This window comes from Dromaius novaehollandiae, chromosome 4, assembly GCF_036370855.1.
Source record: "Dromaius novaehollandiae isolate bDroNov1 chromosome 4, bDroNov1.hap1, whole genome shotgun sequence".
Lineage (NCBI taxonomy): Eukaryota > Metazoa > Chordata > Aves > Casuariiformes > Dromaiidae > Dromaius > Dromaius novaehollandiae.
The window spans coordinates 25,503,478-25,524,625 of record NC_088101.1 but is presented as its reverse complement, the minus strand read 5'-3'; the positions used below and the strand labels follow the sequence as shown (position 1 = coordinate 25,524,625).

Here is a 21,148-nt window from a genome sequence, read left to right as displayed (position 1 = left end):
AGCAGATAGCCATAGGAAACCTTGCCTATCATATAAAAAGGAAACTAGCCTTACCTGAAACTTCAGGAAAAGTTGCATGGTATTCTTTAGGATATGTTTGAATGTCAGTCGAATTATTTCAGGAAGCTGTTTTGCTCTGTTAAATACTGCTGGTACTGTTATTTACCTAAGCAATAAAATAAAAAAAAAAGACACTGATCAAATCTGGCTGTATGTCTACGATCCGAATTTGCATGAGTGAGCCCTATTTGTTTTAATCTGAATTTCAGGTATGGCAATAACACTCGGAATTACGCCGTGCGAGTTGGAGATTATCACACACTGGTACCAGAAGAGTATGAGGAAGAAATCAGAGTCCAGCAGATAGTGATGCATGAAGAGTACAGGCCTGACAGCAGCGACTATGACATTGCGTTAGTGAGGCTACAAGGTCCAGAGGAACAATGTGCCAGATTCAGTACCCACGTCTTACCTGCTTGCTTGCCATTAAGGCGAGAGAGACCACAGAAAACCGCTCCTAACTGTTACATCACTGGATGGGGTGACACAGGTAAAAACATTTTAATTATTTCCACCCACTGACCTTACTGCCTGATGCTGCTTGTTAAAAAAACCATTACTGAATATTTAAAATAAGGAAATATTCAAAGTGGATCAATTATACTTTTTTTTTTTTAATAGGGAAATTTTTTTTTCTCCTGATCCTTAAACAGGAAAAAAAAACATTTTTTGCTTTTGGAATTTAGTTTGTGTTTAAAAAGTGGAGTGAGATTAACCATGTCACTCTGAATTGTAGAACAAGTCCTTAAAATGGCCTCATCAAGCTTGACAAGTGTGAATGAAAGGCTTATTTGCTGACAGGCACACCTCGAAGAGCAGCTTATAGTCCCCTGTCACCCAATGTAACTAGGATTAAGGTTTCTGTAAGAAGGATTATTTTAGAGATCATTTTTAAATGATGCTACTCCTCCAACTGAAAAAATGGATAGAAAACATGTACCTAATAGAATTTTAAGCAGCATTTTTCAGTCTCTCATATTACTGCTGACATTTTCAATATCAGCAGTTAGGTTTAAATAAGCGAACGTCTTGCCAAAATTTAGAGAGCCAGAACGCAATCTGCAATCCAGACTTTTGGAATAGACTTTCTATTTACTTTTTAGTTTGTTACAAAGTCTTTCTTCAAAGGCCTTTGTCCTTTAAACATTTTACAAATTAATAACCCTGTTTTACTTTCATGTTTTTATGGGGTTGAATACAGTGCAAGACAGCAGCCACACCTGATCCTTTGTTCCACTGACTCATTTGAACTGGCAAGAAAGCTAAGCCAAGTATCCCTTTTCTCTCTTTTTATTCATTAATCTGTACACGTGTGCACAGATTTGTAGGTCTGTACTTTTTTGCTAAAAACAATAGTTAATTCATTGCTTAGCTCTGTCTAGCATTTTGGACAACTCACTGAGTACAGTATAACAAAGCTCTACAACATTGCTTACTGAGGACTTCCATTTAAGCAAACATTATCCACTGCAATAATTAATTATAGTAAGAAATTATATCATTGCAGTATTTCAGTCAAAATTTCATACTTTATAAATATAAGATTTTATTTTTAAAGAAACTGGTTTTAGTGTCCTATCTTTCCAATTGAAAAGAAATGAAGTTACAGAAAAAATGTCAAATGACTTAAATCTTGATGTTTCACTTGGAAATTTTTTTAGTAAGGAAAAATAACTGGTCATAACATTAGAAGCATGCAGGTAAGGTCTTGAAAGGGATTAGAAGATTTGTCACTACTAATAAGCACACGTACGTGTTCAGCATATGTGGCAAAAAGGGCTGAAAGCACAAAGAAATACTACTGACTTGAAATACTGACTCTTGCATAACTTTTACTTAATATTAACATTTCCTAAAATGAGCTAGCTTGGTAACTTCAAAGTCTAATGTTACTTAAACAGTAGCAATGACAGTTTTTTTTTAAAAAAGGTGTTCTTTCAACTCTAAGTTGGAGGAACTATTCCTAAGAGCAGCCTGATGACGGGCAAAGTTATCAAAACCACAGCAACATCACACTTCCAAATACGAATAATTCTGCAGCTAATAGGTGTACGTTTACGCCATGTCTGTCCAGCCCCACCCTGAGCTGCTGTCCCACCACCCTCATCCTTCTGTTTTCCTCACAAGAGCTGGAACACCAATTTACTCCACCTAAGTTATATCATTGATGAAACATGCTCCACCCTCTCCACCCCATGACAGCAATCATCCTAACTCTCTTCAGCACATTAAGAGCAAAGGGAGGTGCTCTAACTGCGGCATCAGTGAAAATCTGTAAGCTTGGAGTAGCAAGTAGAAGGGAGAACCAATACACAGAGGAGTAAAAAAGTACTGCAATAACCTAAGTACAGCCCTGATTATGCAGTGCAGGATTCACTACAGAAAAAGAAAATACAAGGACAGGTTCTAGTCCCAGCAAAATTAGATCAGGTGAGGAAACAGATTTTTGGAATGAGACATTCCTTTGGCTATGTTTATTAGTTTTCTGGTGTGCAGAAGTATCAGGATTGTAAAAGAGTCAAATGATACTGTTCATCTCTAACAAAGTACACTTGAAGCTCAGCAGCATTAACTCTGCAGTCGAGGTGACCAACAAGCTTGCGTATACTTACAGCATTTAATCATGATGGTGCTCCACCTGGGAAGCTGATAGATGGTGCAGCACCTGCCGTACCTGAAGCAGAGGGACTTGAACTGGTGACCTAGAAATGAAGTATTTCTACAGTTTTAATCACCCCTGCTCAGATCTCCAAGGAAGAGCTTCCCCATTTGAGTATTACAGCATATATTCTTGTTAAACACACTTTTGTCTTCTACCAAACAAACAAAATCCAGCACACATGAAGTGTAAAACTAGATCTTATTTAAATTTTAAGCTTTCAAAAAAAAGTACTGAATTTGTATTTCATATTTACAGGATATATTTAATATTTCAGTATTTAGTGCACAGCAGATTTTTCAGTATTATTTTAGTATTAAGTAATTTTATTTAATGATAAAATGGCATGAAGGATGACAGTATAAATTGGATTAATTTTTTTTAATGCTTCTAAGACCAAGCATCATGAGACAATTATTTCGGTCCTCTTTTCAGGGAGGGCCTATTCAAGAACATTACAACAAGCTGCCATCCCTTTACTTCCCAAGAAGGTATGTGAAGAGCGTTATAAAAGAAGATTCACAGGAAGAATGCTCTGTGCTGGAAATCTCCAGGAACAGAAACGTGTTGATAGCTGTCAAGGAGACAGTGGTGGACCACTGATGTGTGAACGCCCTGGGGAAAGCTGGGTTGTGTATGGTGTGACCTCCTGGGGCTATGGCTGTGGAGTGAAAGACTCTCCAGGTGTCTACACAAAAGTTTCATCTTTTGTACCCTGGATAAAGAGTGTGACCAAACTATGAATGTCCTTAATCAAAAACAAACTTTGGTAATAAACTTTGAGGTAGGACAGCTTAAACTGCACAGACAGTGCACAGCTGGGGCCCACAATAGATGGGAACAGACACATTTTCCCCAATTCATGTGTTTTTCTTTTTGTTAAATCCAAGTTGTACACACACAACCTTTCCAGTTAGGGATTAATATGCAGACAAATCCCTTTGAGGAAGTTTATACTGCATGAACAAATTTCCATGTAGATAATGGCAAAAGTGATCTCTATCTTAGAGTAACACTGGAGCAGGACAGCTGGAGAGTTCACTACAAGATTCACTGTTCACAGAAGACTGTAGTAGCAGTTATTCACACTCCAAGCTCCTCTAAAATTACAGATCTCAAAATTCATTTCCAGTCTAGCCTATTTAATCAGTCCTTGACTGTTTCCCTATTTATTATTCCTATGGTCTTATACTCAAGTCCTTTAACTTTGTCTCATGTTTCATTCAGCTGACGCGATCACTCACAGGTTCATTTCTGGTGATGATTCTGTGTAGGCATTAAAATGTTAGAAGGAAAACTAATTGCCAATAATCAAACCCCCAGATACTCTGATAAACAATTCTCACAGCTTAGTTTCTAAAGCACATTCCCAAGTTGACAGTACTCTGGAAGTAATTATTTTCCCATCAAAAATCTTGCACAGCTGCATGAGCTAGATCAAAAAGACTGCCCTCTTTGAATTTCAGAAAGACAACAAATGATTTTTATCTAGAGGGACCCTTCCCCCGCCTCCCCCTGATTTTTAGCACATGCATATAATGACATATATGCAGCATTTTGGAGAGTTTTCAGGTTTTCCTGATTGCCACTAGCTGTTGGTACAGTATCAGTCTCCAACACTCCAATTCTCTAACAAAAATTAAAATAATTCAAAACAAGCTCATAGATCACTGGTTTTGGAGGGGCATTACTGAAGTAACATCAGGAACCTCTACCAATCCTACAAGAAAAAGTTACTGTAAGTACATAGAATGCAAGTACTAGAGATGCTGGGCCAATACATGTCTGAAAATGTCTATAGTCTTAAATAACAGTTTTATAAAACCTAAGAATAAAGAACTCTATCATATTTAGTTGGAATACCAATTCAGTCCAACCTGACCAGAAAGGGAAAACTACCTGATATCAGTATCTGCAAAGTACTTGCGTATCTTTTATCTAGCAACTGCTCAAATTTGTCATTGTAATTTACGATGCTAAAGAAAACAGTCACATGGACCCTAATGTCCTTTTACATTCCAAACATCATTTAACACCTATGACTAAAACAGTTACTTTTCAAAGACTTCTATTAAAAAAAAAAAAAAAGCATTAACATACCTTGATTGCCTTTGTCAATCCCTTTCATAAATTCTGTTCCCAAGGCTATGGAAACCTTAATGGTTTATTAAAAAAATACACTGATAAAAAGTGTCTTTAACTTAGTATAGCAAGAGATGTATTAAACAACTATTAATAGTCTTTTATAAAGGGGCATCTCATTTAACTTCTTTGTCACACAGAAGACAAGAAGTAATTACCTTTTTAGTGCAACACTGTTTGATATCAAGTTAATCTTGGAAACATCCAAGAACTACAGTAAACAAAAGAGGAAACCTCAGTGCTACATCTACAATCCCTGTCTATAATGCCGATTTGACTGTCTACAAATGTTCTGTGTACTACATTTTGACAAACACTTTTTTTTTAAGATGAAGAAACAAAAGCTTTGCAGGCCGAGGAACACTCCAGTGTGAAAGATGTGGCAGTTGTGTGTCACCATGTTGTATGTAATTGTACAAATTGTGACTACCAGCTACTGTTTTTCTGTTTCCTTTCCCCAAATATTCCAGCTCTGACAGTGTTGTCTGGCCTTTTGTGAACAAAGTGGAATGCCTGTGTTCATAATGTAAGTGGGTTATCATCCATTTCTGTATGCTTCTATGCCTCTCCAGTATTTCTTACAACAAATACTCAAGACAACTCAGCTTGCATGCAAAAAACGGTGATAATATTGCAGAATCCCATGTGATTGAAGACTTGGTCCTCATGTTCTCTCCAGACCTCAGAGTGATTTTCAAGGGCCATGACTAGTTTAAATACCTTGTCTGAATTGGTGCTAAGCTAGAATACATGAGGTGCTTTTATACAACATTTGAAGTCTTCTGTAATTGTGCATTACTGGAATAGCGTGAAATATTTTATTTAAAAAGATGTAATAAAATCACAGTACAATGACCACCTACTGTTAGACCTATATGAAACCCTCTGCTAGTGAGCTTTAAATCCATTCATATTTTTACTGCTTATATATATCCCTTCCAATTAAAATGACAAAAGAGGAAATACATGTTGGAAGATATCTACTTGTACCATCCAAAACTTTGCTATATAAGGCATGCTATTTTGAGGCTTGTGAAGTAGGCTGTATAGTGCAATATACTGTGTGAGATGTGTAAGGAGAAATAGTGATTTTCTTTTAAAAGTTGCACCACAAAAGTATTATACTTGGAAAAGAAAGATCAAGTCTGCATACTGAGCATAGCAAGCCACTTAGATTTAGTATAGTAGTTTGCTAGTTTTGCTTAGTCAGCTCTTTTCATAAGATGCTTTAATACTTAGATTAAAAATGTTGCACTACTGTTTTCATGCAGACAGCATGCCTTTTTAGTTTCTAACATAAAGTGGAACTGTCTTACGTTATGCCATTTAAATATTTGTTCAATGAGCCTGATGATGTGTGTACAATAAAACTGCCACACTAAAACTTTTCTTCATGAATTCTGTGAATAATGTATAAGCAGATGCAGGAAGCTCAGCTGGATAATTTTGCTGTGAGTTTTCTTAAGTGAAAACAGGTGCTCTTGAAAATATCATGACTTCATTTTCTTCAAAGTATATGAACTCTAGGCCATTTTCCCCAGAGATGCACATTTGCTCTACACCATGTAATTTCAAACACTGTGTGGTCTAATCTAGAGCATTTATCAAGTAGCCTATCCTACTCTCAAAACTATCGAAGAATTCTTCCACTCCTACCACCTTCCCCTTTGTTCAAGTTTTCTAACACACACATAGTTGCAGAAAACAAACTCTACTCTCCCAGGTACTCTGAGGTTTTTGTTTTGTTATGAACAGGCTGGTCACAGGGTTAACGGTCACAGAAACTAAAGCAAACACTTGGCACTTCTATTACCAGATTAGATGACCATGGTAAACCCTGCAATGTCAGCTCCTCAAGTACCCCAACATTATGGAAATTTATAGTTAGGTGCAATCCCTTTGAACTTCAGAGGTTTTGTAAACAGATTTCCACCTTCTCACATTAAACTGCACAACTGCTTAAAACCCTACCAACCTTTCACTAGGAGAAATGTTTTTCCTCAACTCATCCATTTTCCAGAGAAGATACAGACGAGTACATTGGAAACCAAGAATAGTGAAGCACTACTGTAACTGGCACACACAAAACCCATTTAACATGCATGTAATCTTGACCCTGAACAGCTTCCCAAAGTGAAGGCACATTATGCACAAGCACTGAACCACAGATGAACCAAGAGTCCTTCTCCATTCTCAGCTACCTAGTTTTTCTGAGGAAAAAAAAATACATGTATGCTGTAACAGCTTACATTTAATAGGCCAATCCTGAATCAGTGTTTTTGCTCCTTTTCAGTGTTAAGATGCACAAGTGCTAAAATATTTATACTCAAAATTTTTAATGCTGCTACAACTTCAGAACATCATTTACCGTATTGAGAAGGCTAGAACAGTTAGGCTCAAATAGCAGGTATCAGCACAACAAACAACTCAGAAAGCAAAGAGTTTATGGTATAAAGAAAGCAAACTGTTTTTGTGCTCCACATTGCTGGATAACAGCAAATACAGTGAACTGATGTATTAGACATCAGACCTAGCTTATTACACATCCTGTAACATGCAGTAGTTTCCGCTTCCTGTTCCATTTATTTTCCACCCAGATCACAGAAAGTGACCATGTTGCAAATGTAGTATCAAGCAACCATAAACAGGGAAAGGATGAGTTTAGGATGATTCAAGAAGTTAATAAAACAAAATTTAAAAATGAATTTACTTTTGTAAAAGTATATAAAAAAAAGATGACTGGGCTGGAAGACGACAAAGCTGGAGAGGTGTGAGACACAGGATGCAACAGGGTACAGAAAAATAAGTAACCCCTATGAGACACAGATGAGAAGGATAGAAAAAGTTACTTGGAAATAGGAATTTTCAGAGAAAGCCTGAAAAATAAGCCAGCTTAAGCCAGTTATTTTTTAAAGTGGGGGAAATGAAAAGTCTCAACATGTAAGTACCCCATTTCTGTTACACTCAAAGCAAAGCAGAGCTTTTTGTTTGCTATCCTCTGTGCACACGGCTGGCTGTCCATGGAAAGCTTCAGTCACAGGTAAGGCAATGTAGCCTCAACAAGGGCACTCGAAACTGCTAGGAGATACTCACAGCAAGCAGTTTAGTTCTTACTTTTATATTCAACCACAACCTTGAAAATCATTCCCTCCCCCCCGAATCAAACCTTGTGTTTTACACAAACCTTGTGTTTTATCTTAGCAAATTCTAAACATTTGACGAAGGGGCTCAAAGCTGAATATTCACAAATCGAGCCCAAAGGCCAGATCAAGCCTCTGGACCAATTCATTTGGCCTGTGGGCTGCTTGCTATTGCCTATTCCTGAGAACCTTAAAGCTGTAACCCAAGGATGATGCAACTTAAATGGAAATACCCAGTGCCTCCTTGTTTGGCTCACACAACGGACTCACAGGACAGGTATGTGGTCTTCCTTTAAGTTACTGCCAGTTTCGCACAAAAGCATCCTTCTGCTATAAGTAGCAAAGACTGTACTGATAGTTTCAGAAGGGCAACTTGCTCAAGAACTGGATACTCATTTTTTTACCCCCCAAATCAATAAAATATTGGCAGCTATTGCCTGAACAAAGCGAAGGTAAAAATTCAAAGAATTTCGGATACGAAGTGTCAGATGACAACATCAGCAAAATGCCATACCATAGCTAAAAGCTGACATTAAAGACCTAAACTTTTAAATATTGTTTAGAGACTGTTCTAGAAAATGCTTCTCTACAGGCCTTCAAATCACCAAGTTTTATATTCTGTATTATTACTGTATCAATGCTTTCTAGATCCCTGGACAAACTGGTCCCCAACACCACTCCTGCTTCTTGCTATTCATGCTTGCCTGTATCTGCTTTTCTTCATAGGATGAAAGCCAGTCACAGAAAAAATGGCCTCAGGAACAGAGAGCCACTTTGCAGAAAACTGCTGCTAGAGGAGTGATCCCACCTGCTCCCAGTGGTCAAGCAGACCTTCCTGCCCTCACAGTATCTCTGGAATAGCAGCAGCCCACTCCTGCCACTGTCTGCCTGGGATTTTCTCATTTAAGATAGGCAAATGACTTTGCCCTTGTGGAATAAATGTGCTTACTTTCTTTCCTAGAAGCAGTACTTTTTCTAGAAGCCCAGTTTCCTAGAAAAAACAGAGTTTACAGTGCAGGCTCAGACTGTTGGCTCTCAGACTTTGCAGGCACAAACTTGGAATCCTAAGCAGGAAAGATGACATATGATACGGCTGCATGCAGAACTGCTTAAACAGAAAGAGTAATCAAACACCACCAACTGAACAGGTGTGGCACTACTTATTATAGCTTCACACAGAATTTACATTCAGCTATACTTTGCCATCCCTGGCAGGAAAAGTACACAATAAAAAAGAAAAAAAGTTTCCTATGATGACAGCTCCCTAATCTCCCTAAGGCAGTCTACTCCAGAGCATAACTAACCTTCCCATCTGAAGTGATTTCTTGAGATCTAACGCTTGCTGCAATTTAAATCCAGAAGCACCCCACGCCCTCTAAGGCAAATACGATCTTTTCCCTTTTCTCAACTGTCAAGTATTTAGTGGTAAGTACACTGTCTACCTGACTCCTGTTCTAACTTCACAGATTTTTTTCTTTGTTCATAAGTCCTCCTTCTTGTCCCCATTTGATGCATCCAGTTTGGAATAATGAAATTCAAGACGTGTCCTTACTAGCTGGAAGATACATGACATTGTGCCAGCAGAGAACTGGAGAACGTACCTTACCTAAGACAATAAGTTTGGTTATACATCACAGAGTGAAATCACTTAGCTTGTCAAATTCTGCAACTATTCACCATCTACATATTCTTCTCATGAATATGGATTAAATAAAACATCCCTCAGCAGCTGATACTGAAAAAGCAGCTACATTCAAGGTCAAATTTTCTCCCCTGCAGCAGTGAGCTCTGACAGAAAGATCAGCTAAAATGGCTCCCAAACAGCACATCAGCCACAGTCAGTCACTACTGTGGTCTGTAACCATGAAGTGCAAGTGTAAGAACCAGCTACACACCAAGCAATTTAGCCACACATCAGCAATTCCACAGTACACATGTAGGTCTAGACTTGTTTATCAGCAGTCTTGTAATGAAGAAGTGACACTTGCAGTCAAAGTCAACATCTCTTTATTAACTCATTGATACACTTGAATGCTTTACATTGGCATACACACAAAAACTATGACTACAGCTCTTCATGTTCACTTTCTAGACTTCACACAAACTTACCTTCATCTTGTGCAGCACGTATGTATTTACTGCAAGATTTGTAATGTACTCTGACAGCTAAGAGCCACCACAGAAGATACAAATGCTGCTGGATTTAAAAATATTGCAGTATGGTTGACCACAAGACAGACTACAGCTCAGCCACTAAACTACAGTCAGCATTAACATAACTGTTTTGAGACTCAGTGACAGTCATGAGGTAAGAATAGCAAAAGATTCTACAAAGTAGCACAGAATGAGCTGGTCACCCTTACAGTATTCTTTTGTATTTGTGTACAAGTAGTCAAGACTGATTTCAGGCACAGTAAGCTACATCTAGCCCATCTGTGCTCTTGGTAAAGATGACAGAAACAACAGGATATCTCATTCAGGTTCCAGGTTTGAACTTAATTAGAAAAGTTCATGTCTGTTAAGGCTGAAGAGAGATTAAGACTTAGCCTAAAATTAACTCTTGCCAGCTCTGCTTGGTAACCAAAAATATTATTGCTCACAAAAGGCATATATTCCAGATGATTAAGCATATCCACTTCTAATCTAAGCAATAATTAAACATTCTAGTCATAGTTATTCCTAGAATTTAAATGTAGAATTTACCCCATGATCTTCTGTCATCACAACTGAAGAACTTTTGCCTCTGTTAAAAAAAAAAAAAAAAGGTGGTTTAATATTGCAATTGAAAATACATACACAACAGCAAAGACTTCTGAAAAGCATAATGTCCTCCTACAAATTGTCAGCTGCTCTGAAACAAAGCTTTCTGTAATGACTTATCCAATCTTCCCCTTCCACAGCAGTTCCAGGTCTCTCTTAATAGGGCACTTCTACAGATAGTTCCCAGAAGTCTGTGGATTCAGATGCCTCCAGTTTAGCAGGCAAAAGTAGTGACATCATCTGTTTTATCATGACTCACTGTTTTTAATATACTGCATATATCTAGACCCAAGCCCAATTCTTCCCAGTTACACTAACTTTTGCTCTTGCTTTTATTTTTTGTCTACAAAAAATGACCACACACAAATCAAGCATTTAAAAAAAAAAATCCAAGCCTACACCTTGATTTCAGTGCCAATAAATCAAGTCTCAGCAGTTTAACGACCAAATATAATTGGTAAATTGAAATTATTCCTGCTCTAGACTTCATTTTTAACAATTTATTGTGTAATACATACTGCATAATACGTTCTTTGGGAAGAACTTCAACAGCAACAGATGCTCATCTCTGTATTTCCAGCCTCGACACTCTTTGGCAGAAAGAAAGAAAGGAAAAAAGACACATTTAAGGACTGGGCCCCAACTGCTTATTGAGCAAAAACATAATAAACAGATCGCCAGTCCCACCGCATCACACACCTCTCGTCTACTCGGGCATGTCACTTGCTACAGTCAACTACTAATACCAACGAGATGGTAAAAGCCTTGCCAATTAGCAAGGTACTGCTCTTCCATGTCTAGGAAGGGGTACAGCCACGAGCGGCAGCCCCCATGAGACCATGGATCACCTCTCCCCCGCCGGCCCGCGGCCAGCCACCGCCACGTGGCGGCCGTTCCCGCGCCGCCGCCATGTCCCAACCAGCCCGCGCGCCCTCCCCGGCGCCGCCTAACGACTCCTGCCCTCCCCCCCGCGCCACGGGGCCTACCTGCCGCTCGCCCCGCTCCTCCGCCTCAGCGGCTCCGCTCGGGCCCGACCGCGCCTGTGGAGGAGAGCGCGCCGCGCCGTCCCAACTGCGGCACCAACCTTGGTCGCCAAGTACCTTCGCCTCCCCACGCGGCCCTACTGCGGCCGCCTCCTCACCAACGGCCGCCCCGCGCGCCGCCCAACGGCCCAGAACACTGGGGCTCGCGCCACGGCCTCCCCTCCCCGCTCGCCCGCCAACGGCCGCCCCGCGCACCCAGAACAGTCGGGCTCGCGCCGCAGCCAGCCACCCCCCTCCCCCCCCGCCAACGGCCGCCCCGCGCGCCTAGAACACTGGGGCTCGCGCCGCGGCCGCGAGGGGAGCCCGGGCCCCAGGCGGCACCGAGACCTGAGCTCGCATGCGCCGCCCGACTAGAACCCCCCGCGCGCGCCGCCGACGCCCGGGCGCTGCCGGGAGCGGAAAGGGCGGAGCCGGGCCGGGGGCGGGCACCGCAGCCGCCCGGGGCGGAGCCGGCCGGGCCGGGGGCGGACGCGGCGCCGCCGCAGGGGATGTGCTGCGCGATGCAGCCCGCAACGGGGAGCGTGCGCGCCGAGCACCCCACGGTTTTATTCACTTCCACGGATGTAACCAAATGTATCAGTCACATGAGGGCAATAAGGAAACGATTCTGCTGATATTACTGCTCTCTGAAATATGGCTGGCATCTAGACAGCTGCAAGGCCGCAGTGTGAGGGATTTTAATTCAGGATGTGTTTTTCTGCTGTAATATTCTTCCCCTTCACTGCTGTAATAGCTGAGGAGAGAGGCACAGGGTGGCCGGGCCTGGGCAGCGCCGCTGCTCCCGGCAGCGTGTCTGGGATGGCCAGGGCCCCGAGAGGCGACACACCTCTCAGCATGGCTGGCAATGACATAAGTCTTTTTGTAATCATTTAGCTGGATCATACAGTGCTATGAAATATACAGGATTCAGGCTTTGGCCTTTTTCACCCTCAAGGAGGATTCACCTTTCCAGTCTAGAAATCATTCACAAAACTATAAATCAACAGCACACACTAAATTAGTGAAGTTACTGCAAGAAACTGGTTAAAGACTTGAAACAGATGCAAACAGAAGTCACTTAGATACAGTTGTAGTTAGGCTGTCCAGTTTCCGTTGTTGGCCAGGGTGGCCATTCAGTCGCTACCAGGTTTCACCCATGGTGAAGCTCACAGCATGAGAATTTTTGAGCTGTATCTCAAGAGCACATCTGGCTCCAATGCACACTAGGGAGCAGCTGTAGGTAAAGGTGTACTAACCTGTTCAATTTACACTATAGGCATTCACTGCATCCTTCAACAACTTCATAACAAACAAGTGAGCATCTTCAGATGCTGGAAGCGATGTAAGAGGGCAGGAGTTTGTCTGTCTTCCACAAAAAGGACCTGCTTATATTGCCCGAATACAGCTCCAGAGGTGAAACTCGAATTTATTGACAATCTGAGGTGTGACAGGAATGCAGGATGATGGTTACCATAATTATGATTAAAACCTTTTACTGTGCTTTAAGGTACTTTTTAAAGTTGCTGAATAGCAACCTCAGGAGAAAATAGGTTAAGAGCTCCATGAACAAGAGGCTGGAGTTACTCCCAAAATCAAAGCATTTCTGTTTAACTTGCCTAGACGTTGATATATCTGTCCACATATAGACAGACATATGAATGTATGTATATATCTATATGTATACTTGGTGAAGTCATAGTGTGAGCCTTAAATGCTAAAATACTATTATTTGTTCCTTCCTGATAACTACAGGTTAAGAACAAGGAAGAAGTTTTGAAAGATGTGCCAGAAAAATGAAGTCATCCCTTTAGGTGAACACAGGTAATTTTCCTTTTCTGGTCCACATAAGCAAGTAAGTTTGGCTAATGCTCGCCAAATCCTCCCCCCCCCCCCCCCCCCGTTTTTACTTACTATATCTTTCAAATCACAGTGTTTTTAATTTAAGTAATTTATAGTATGAAAAAAGAAAGCATTCAAAATCCTTATTGCCATGGATCAAAGGAAAGGGGAAAGTTAAATTTGCTAGATTCCCTAACTCAAGAGGGAAAGGATTTAACATACACCAGGGGAGAGGAGTTCTCAATTACAATGAAATAAACCTAAAATAACTCTACTAGGCCGCATAATCAGGACAAGTTTTCCTCTCCAGATCCGTCAGGGCAGCAGAACTAGAGAACTAATTCCAGGGTGTGGTGAAGATGCAGGAAAGGGCAATTTTTTAAATATCTGTCACAGACTTCATAAAGCAAAAACTGCCTCAAAGATGAGTTAGTATTTATTCTATGCATCGGCATACTGGCAAGATGAGGCAGATAATTTTGGCTTTAGCAGTCCAGATGTCAGTAGATTGTCACTGCCAGGGGTGGCAAGACCAAAAATCTGGCTCAGTCAGCTACAGGGGAAGACTTTATACATGAATTGTTACAGAACTCTTAGAGAGGTTAGAAGTGATGAATAGGTACTGCAGGAAGCTTCCTTCTGGCTGATGTTTTATTATCAACCTTATATTCCTCAGTGGAAAAAAACAGGAAATTATTTAAAGCCATTTGTCATTTGGTGTTTTTCATCATTTTCAGACAGAGATGATGTAATTTGACTGCTTTAGATGTATGACCCTCATGCAGTATTCTAGAAGAATGAAACTGCTGCTAGGATTGTACAAAAGGGCAAAGACATGTTGGAGTCCGCCATCCAATTGCCTGTGCCATAAACTGTTCTGATCTTGCACCATGTGTGTTCAGCAACTTTGTTTCCTGTATGTCAGGTGCATAAAGTGCTATTTCCTGTCTTTACCTCACAATGTTCCCCTCCAGAGAGCTGTATAGCTAAAATGCAATATGCTTGTATAAAAAGCTACACAAGTGTTTTTCTTTCCTCTGTTCTTTTTGGTCCTGGAGTCAATTAGTTGAGAATTTAGCTAAAAAAGAAGTTGTACTGGGAGACTTAGCAGGATCCATTCTTGCTAACTGAGGAGAAAGAATAAAAGATTTCTTTACCCATGAAGAGGTCCATTTCTCCTAATGTAAGTCAGAGGATTTCAACTAGTAATTCTGAATCAAGCCCCTATTTCATGGTTGAACTAGGCCGTATCTATTAGAAAAGACTCATACCTTCAGATCTAAATAATCACATTTATGAAAACAAAAGAGATCTGATAGCGACATTGTGCTACTAACTCTCCTACATAGGTAGATATCTGAGTAATTAAAAATGCATGAGCCTTACTTCACTTCTGAATTTCTCAAGAGAAGAGGAGGAGCAGAATGAAAAAAAAGGGAAGTGAGGAAAGAAAATATTCTATCAAAAAAGAAGACGGAAAGAAGTGAACAAGCAGACTACAGAGTGGAACAAACTCATCATATGTTTTTCAAATCTATCACTCTTACTTTGTCTAAAGTCCTCCTCCATTCGGTTTTCCCTAGCTCTTTGTTTCACCTGTTTTTTGTTTTCCTGTTCCTGTGATTTGTCCTTTGATGCTGACTATTGTGCCTTCTTCATCCATGTAGTCCACAGAGATTAAAAAATGCCCCATTCACCTCTGAGGTCTAAGACTTTGGGTACTGGAAGAACTGAAAAAAAAAACCATTAAATGAAAGCAGATGAATTGGAGACAGAAGTCAGTTAGGTATTACTTGTAGGTAAGATCTTTTCCCTTTGCTTCATACTTTTCTGTTACTACTTCACTGTTTCACTTTTGTTATTCTTAGACATTATCGTTCAGGGTATTATAAAAGAAGCTTAGACTTCTGAATGTATAGGTTACATCATTTCTCTGTAATGAACTAAACATTTTGATAACATGTTTTCTGTCTCCTGCACCTCTATGAAGACATTAGCAGCTTCTGCCCACCTAGACAGTACACCTGATTTCTGTTCTGTTCTGACTTTGTTGATAATGGTGAATTTTCCTTTGGATATTCTTATTGTCTGTACAGGTTTCTCCTAAGAAAGGTTTTCTCATGTCTATGTAGGCTGATGCAATGGCACAACTACTGAATCCCCAAGGCAAGTGATTTGAATAAAGCTTGCTTGTTCTCTTAAAAATAGCAAGATTTGGAAATGTTTCTATAGCACATTAGCAACTTCTGGCACAAGAAAGGAAAAATGAGCAGGAAGCAAATCAGTAAAACAAGTGGCTGCGTAATGCAGTAATAGTCACTCACAGAGAGAGTTAGCAATATTTTTCATTTGTGAAAATATTTCCTGCTGCTCCCATGTTCCTGGATTTTGCAGTAGCTCAGAGTCAAGCTGCAATAGCTGCTAACAAACCTAGAAAAGGACAACTTTCATGAACATAAAAATCACCTCCACACAGCAGTACATTTTCTTATCAGAGTTTATTGTTGCACTTCATATATCATGCCACTATCAGAATAATATCTATTTTTATTTAAAAAAACTTTGAGAAAAATGTTTCCAGCAATTTTCATTCAATGTGAATGACAAGAATATTACATCTATAAACATTGAAATATCTATTTAATTTCTTCCTGAGGAAGTTTCACATTTTTAAGCAATGAAAAAGAATATTCTGTACAAGCTAGTCTGCAAATCAGTGAAACTAATTCTTTCTGCACAAGTACAACTGGGAAAATATCACAGTATTTTCAGGAATGTTTGCTCAGATCATTAAGTGAATTCATATCAGGCTCTGTGTTTAGACCCCCTAATGGTTACTTTCTGCTAATAATCACACATTGATTTTAACTGGCACAGAACGTCCATGTAAAGCGAATTTCAGAATCATATTTATGAAAACAAACGTGAAACCCACATAATTAAGCATTTGTAAAGGAACTGCTTGTGCCGTTATCTACCAGGGGAACAGAAACCATGGCTGTGTTACCAACCACAGTAAACACCTCACTTTGACTAGCAAAGACAGCTCCTTTGTGATGAATCATTATTTTTTTAAAGTAAGTGTTAACATTGATAGCCTGTTTCTGAAAATCAAACATTGCTTGTAGGTAGGTTGTGAACAGAAGAGGTTAAACTTTGTCAGATAATATTGTACGTTGTATGACTTGCTTACTGAACTCTGCTCACGTGTCCTATTATTTGTGGAGTAACACAGTTAGCTGTTGTCTGCATGCTTTGCTTAGACTCTTCATTCATCACCAAGTTGACTGTACATTAAAAGTAATTTCTATTTTTAAAGTCTCCTGTTAAATGTAAGAACATATTTAAAGAGAATAGTTCTGGAGAGAAAAAGGCTTCATACCATCTTTTTATAAATAACTAACAGTTGACCATCTGAAATCAGAAATGCAAAGAACAGTATCAATTTGCCATTACTTCTCTATTGCTTTTGTGTGTGAGAATAGCACTTCTAATGTACAAGAAGCTAATCCTGTAGCACCTTTTCTAGAGATGCTAATGTTTAGCAGCTTGATTTCAATAGGAGCTTGGACTGACAAAGATTCAAGCTCATGCCCTTTCAGATGCACACTTCCAGGGACAAAAGGTCAAATTACTTTGTTCATAGTATTGACTCAGGTAAAGTTACCACAGGAGTCCACTGAGGTTTGCCTAAGAACTCATGAAAGGCCAGAAGCCATACAAGAGCCCCACCCTACTGCTCCTCATCCAGTGCTCAGTGTCATCACAGCACTCCTTCCCAGAGGATAAGCCCTGCCTTTAGCTGCCAAACTTAGTTCCAGCCAAGGCCAAGGCTGTGCATGTGAAGAGCTTATGCTCCGGGTGCTACAAGCTGACAGCACTTGAGCTGCTTTAGCAGATCACAGCTGTAGGGGGTTCCTTGCCATACCTCAGTGAAGACGCCACAGAAGAAGTCCATAGCTCTGGGACAAGTCACCTTTCCTGTTGTAAAATTTCTGGAAGGACAATGTGACTGATGTGCATATACCCATCACCACTTGCCCGCTCATTATTCTCATCTTGCTGAGGCCTTGATTCCTCAGAGAAAGAAGAGAGAAACAGCATTCTGGGAAACAAAGACAGAACTGTGAATGTGGCTGAAGCCTATTCCTCCAGCATGTAGGAGGCACTCGGTGCGCAGAGAAAAATTTCCCTCAGCGTGAAAATCTCAAGCGTTTGATAAAGCCTAAAATTTTTCTTCTTTTTTTTTATTTATATAAAATTGCTGCTCTAAAGAACATGGGCTGAGGCAACAGAGCACAAAACATGAGCTCTGTGCAATCCCTGCAATTTTTTTAAATGTTTGAGTGATGGTAAATTAGGTTATAGCAAGAATAAAATCAGTCATGCCAGGATGAAAACTCCACGTGTTTTCTCCAGTTATTCAGTTCAATTGTAACAAATCCATACAGATGCTTCAGGGGCACATGAGCTGTCCATAGCATGCAGAGAATTTTGCTTTTACAGATGTTCAGAATTCAGAGTGTTTCTTTTATCAAATAAGAAGTACATTAAGACAAGTCAGCTTTTGGACCTAACCCATATGACAGTGCATAAAGTGGAATGAAAATTCTCCTTCTAATAAATAACAAAGTTGTTCATCTTAAAAGAATGTCTACTCTAGCAGGTTCTTGTCATGCATACTCCCTTAGCAAAATGTGCTGCAAAAAGAATAGTTATATACAGCAAATTTGTCTAGATTTTTTTCTTTACAGGCCTATTAAAACCAGACATTACATAGACAAAATCAATAAATAATAAAGATTACCAGTTAGAGGTACAGTAAGGATCTCAACATCTGTTTTCTATTTAGGGAATAACAGACTGGTTTCTATTCCATTACCTTGAAAGTTAGATTATATAATTATGTAAATATTGTAAAACAGCATTAAGACTCAGAAAGTTTTTCCACCATTTGATGCATGTTTTTAACTATTCATCCTAAAACAAATTATGGTAATATTACAGAGTTACTGTAAAAAACATTGCATTGAGAACTGTAGTTGTCTTTCACCTGATATTTTTTCACCACCTCTTCATGCCTTTTAGAAACACTCAGAGCCAAAGTTCAGTGAAGAAGCATTAAGGCAATACTTAAATGAACTCTTCAATGATCTCCTCTCTCAATTTTTTAAGTACTTTTTATCAGACTTTATCTCACATGTCTAAACTGATGTGTTGTGAGATGTACCACTGAAATGTCTAAAATTACATAAATGTAAGTCTGGGTACTAGCCTTTTCCATGATTAGAGCCTAATTTTGTAACATTATTACACACTGTTCAAACTTTTTTTTCCTAAAGCTTATTCCTAATATTTAATACCAAACTTTAAAAAATGTCTGGAACCAGTGTTTACACTGTGAAATCAGATAGATTTTTTGCAGCTGACATAAACTGGAGGTCACTGAAAGATGCTACAATTTTGATCAGGTTGAGGGGTCTTGGAATAGACACAGCACAGACTGAAGGCAAATAAATCAAGGAAAAAGTAGTTGTGCAAATTAAGGCAATATAAGTACGGATCCGTTTCTGCTCTTTACCAGTTTTTCCTTCATTTCAGTGGAGTCATTCCTGATTTATAGCAATGTAAGTTCAGAATGCAGTATTCAGGTCTGGCTGCTTATAGTAGCCAGGAGTGAAAGACTGTTCATTGTACTGCTTCAGTTTGTTCACAATCGTTAGAATTTAATACTGCCCATAAAGGTTATATTGTAACTTTTGTGCTTCACATGTCCAATTAAATTTCTGTTCAGATACAGTCTACCTTCTGTATTTTGCCATTTCCGTCAGTGAAAAATCAGTAAGTACAGACAAAGGCTCTTATAGCATTGTAAGATTTTGCTGTTACAGGCTATGATCACAGGTAATGCATCCTTTTTTGCTATGCTGCTTTAGCCTGTGAATTCCAGATTTTGCTCCAAGTATTTCGTTGCTGTGCACACCTAAATCATATGTGGTAATTGTACTCCTCAGCCTTGTTAGTATACACTATTTTGTTACTATATACTAACTACCTTGCTAGTATATACTTTGTTAGCATATACCTTGTTAGGATATACCTTGGTATTTGCCAAGCTGATTCCAAAGGCAGGAGTACACCTGGCATTTTCTTGCTACATTAAATTTTCTGACTTTATGCAAGACACAGTAATTAAATAGTAAGAAAAACTGTCAGAGGCATAACAATGGGCTACAAAACCTACATGAGACACAATTCTTTTAAATTGATATATAAAAGTGTAAATATTTACCGTGAATTGGATAGGTCATATATCTTTGAAGCTTATACCAGTTGCAATTGACTTCCACATATGTGCACAGTAGTCCACAAGTCCACAGGCCCAGAAATGATTATGAGAAAGACTGTGGCCCACCAAAGTTCTAAGAAACACATACATTTTGACAATCCACATGCCAGCATATGGAAATAATTTCTTTCTTTCACTCTTTTTTGAAGCGGTATATTTTACAACACCTTCTGGTAGCTACTGGAGACCTTAGGTATGATGACTGAAGTGTGGAAGAGAGATTTCAAAAAGCCTTTTTTCAATGCTATCTTACTTTCTGCAGCTCTTGTCTCAGCCATGACGGCAGAGGTTGTCCCAATTTGTGTAGGAGTTTTGACAGTTCCACATTGTGATCTCTGTAGTAGCTTGACAGAAAAGCCCTGCACTGATGCATATAAAAACAGTTATTTTTATTTAATAAAATGACATACTGTAGTTGCTGTGAATTCTGGGTTTTGAAGTTTGACACTTTACCTGTGTCAAAACTTTACTTTCTCTTATGTAATTTATATTTTTTTATGCTACCTAGTGCATACAAGTTTAAACTCTTCAGTCCAGGAGCTGAACTGCAAAAGATCATTTCAGGAAGAATAAAGGATATCCAAAATGAACATCAAAATCAAATCAAAGGATTTGATTTTTGCTCTCAGATAGTCATGTAAATTAAGAATTGCTCTGAAGCTGACACAATTACTTTGAATTTACTCTAGTGTGATTGAAGCCAGAATGTCATAAAGAGCTTCTAAAATCTCTTAGTATTCAGGCATCTGTCAATTAGTACCCCCAATATTCAGAAGTATTTAGAATTGAAAAACATTACAAAAACAAAGAAAATCTTGTCCTATCTCTGCTCAAAAGCCTTCTCACTCAGTGATTTTATATCAATATAATTCTATTGAGTTCTGTAAAGTCACTTATGATTTATATGGATGTGAGAAGAAAAAATGGCTTACATGCTGCATAAATACTCACTGTTGTTCAAAACTGTAAGTTTTTATTTGCATTTTAATCAGGCTAAATGACATGGGAATACAAGACAGACTAAACATAAAATTTCCAGATGGAAAACGAGAACGAACTGTCCATGAGCGCAGGCTGCAACATTTGACCTGATGAAATTACTTAATTTGAACATTTGCATGGGGAAGGCATTTACAAAATACCGTAGAAACAGAACTCAATCACTCTTAAAAGTAGA

General features: G+C 39.2%; 2 protein-coding genes, 2 long non-coding RNA genes and 1 other non-coding gene across 8 annotated transcripts in view; 2 read left to right on the top strand and 3 right to left on the bottom strand.

Moving 5' to 3' along the window:
• Window positions 1-6,250, top strand: part of PRSS12 (serine protease 12) — a 48,400-nt gene extending 42,150 nt beyond the window's left edge. The window contains exons 12-13 of the mRNA XM_064510633.1: window positions 270-550; window positions 3,155-6,250. Coding sequence (XP_064366703.1) covers window positions 270-550; window positions 3,155-3,462 — 589 coding nt within the window. The 3' untranslated portion in view covers window positions 3,463-6,250. The remainder of the gene's footprint in view (window positions 1-269; window positions 551-3,154) is intronic.
• The window catches only part of LOC112980891 (uncharacterized), a 69,839-nt gene extending 57,846 nt beyond the window's left edge, over window positions 1-11,993 (bottom strand). For both annotated transcript variants that reach the window (XR_010388936.1, XR_003258550.2), the window contains exons 1-4: window positions 11,748-11,993; window positions 11,280-11,351; window positions 10,705-10,744; window positions 55-166 (exon numbers count right to left, since the gene is read on the bottom strand). This is a non-coding gene — a long non-coding RNA (uncharacterized LOC112980891). The remainder of the gene's footprint in view (window positions 1-54; window positions 167-10,704; window positions 10,745-11,279; window positions 11,352-11,747) is intronic.
• LOC112980911 (small nucleolar RNA SNORA24) lies at window positions 11,476-11,606 on the bottom strand. Its single transcript, XR_003258555.1, has one exon. It is a non-coding gene; the product is annotated as a small nucleolar RNA SNORA24 (small nucleolar RNA).
• A 1,072-nt stretch (window positions 11,994-13,065) lies between the features above and the next one.
• On the top strand, window positions 13,066-16,023 carry LOC135328180 (uncharacterized). Its single transcript, XR_010388934.1, has 3 exons — window positions 13,066-13,196; window positions 13,536-13,604; window positions 14,972-16,023. It is a non-coding gene; the product is annotated as an uncharacterized LOC135328180 (long non-coding RNA).
• A 78-nt stretch (window positions 16,024-16,101) lies between these two features.
• LOC112980897 (bifunctional heparan sulfate N-deacetylase/N-sulfotransferase 3) overlaps window positions 16,102-21,148 on the bottom strand; it is a 189,632-nt gene continuing 184,585 nt past the window's right edge. For 2 of the 3 annotated variants that reach the window (XM_064510628.1, XM_064510627.1), the window contains exon 14: window positions 16,102-20,330. In XM_064510628.1, coding sequence (XP_064366698.1) covers window positions 20,130-20,330 — 201 coding nt within the window. In that variant the 3' untranslated portion in view covers window positions 16,102-20,129. Of the gene's footprint in view, window positions 20,336-21,148 lie in introns of all 3 variants that reach the window. The other variant, XM_064510629.1, reaches the window with a different exon arrangement.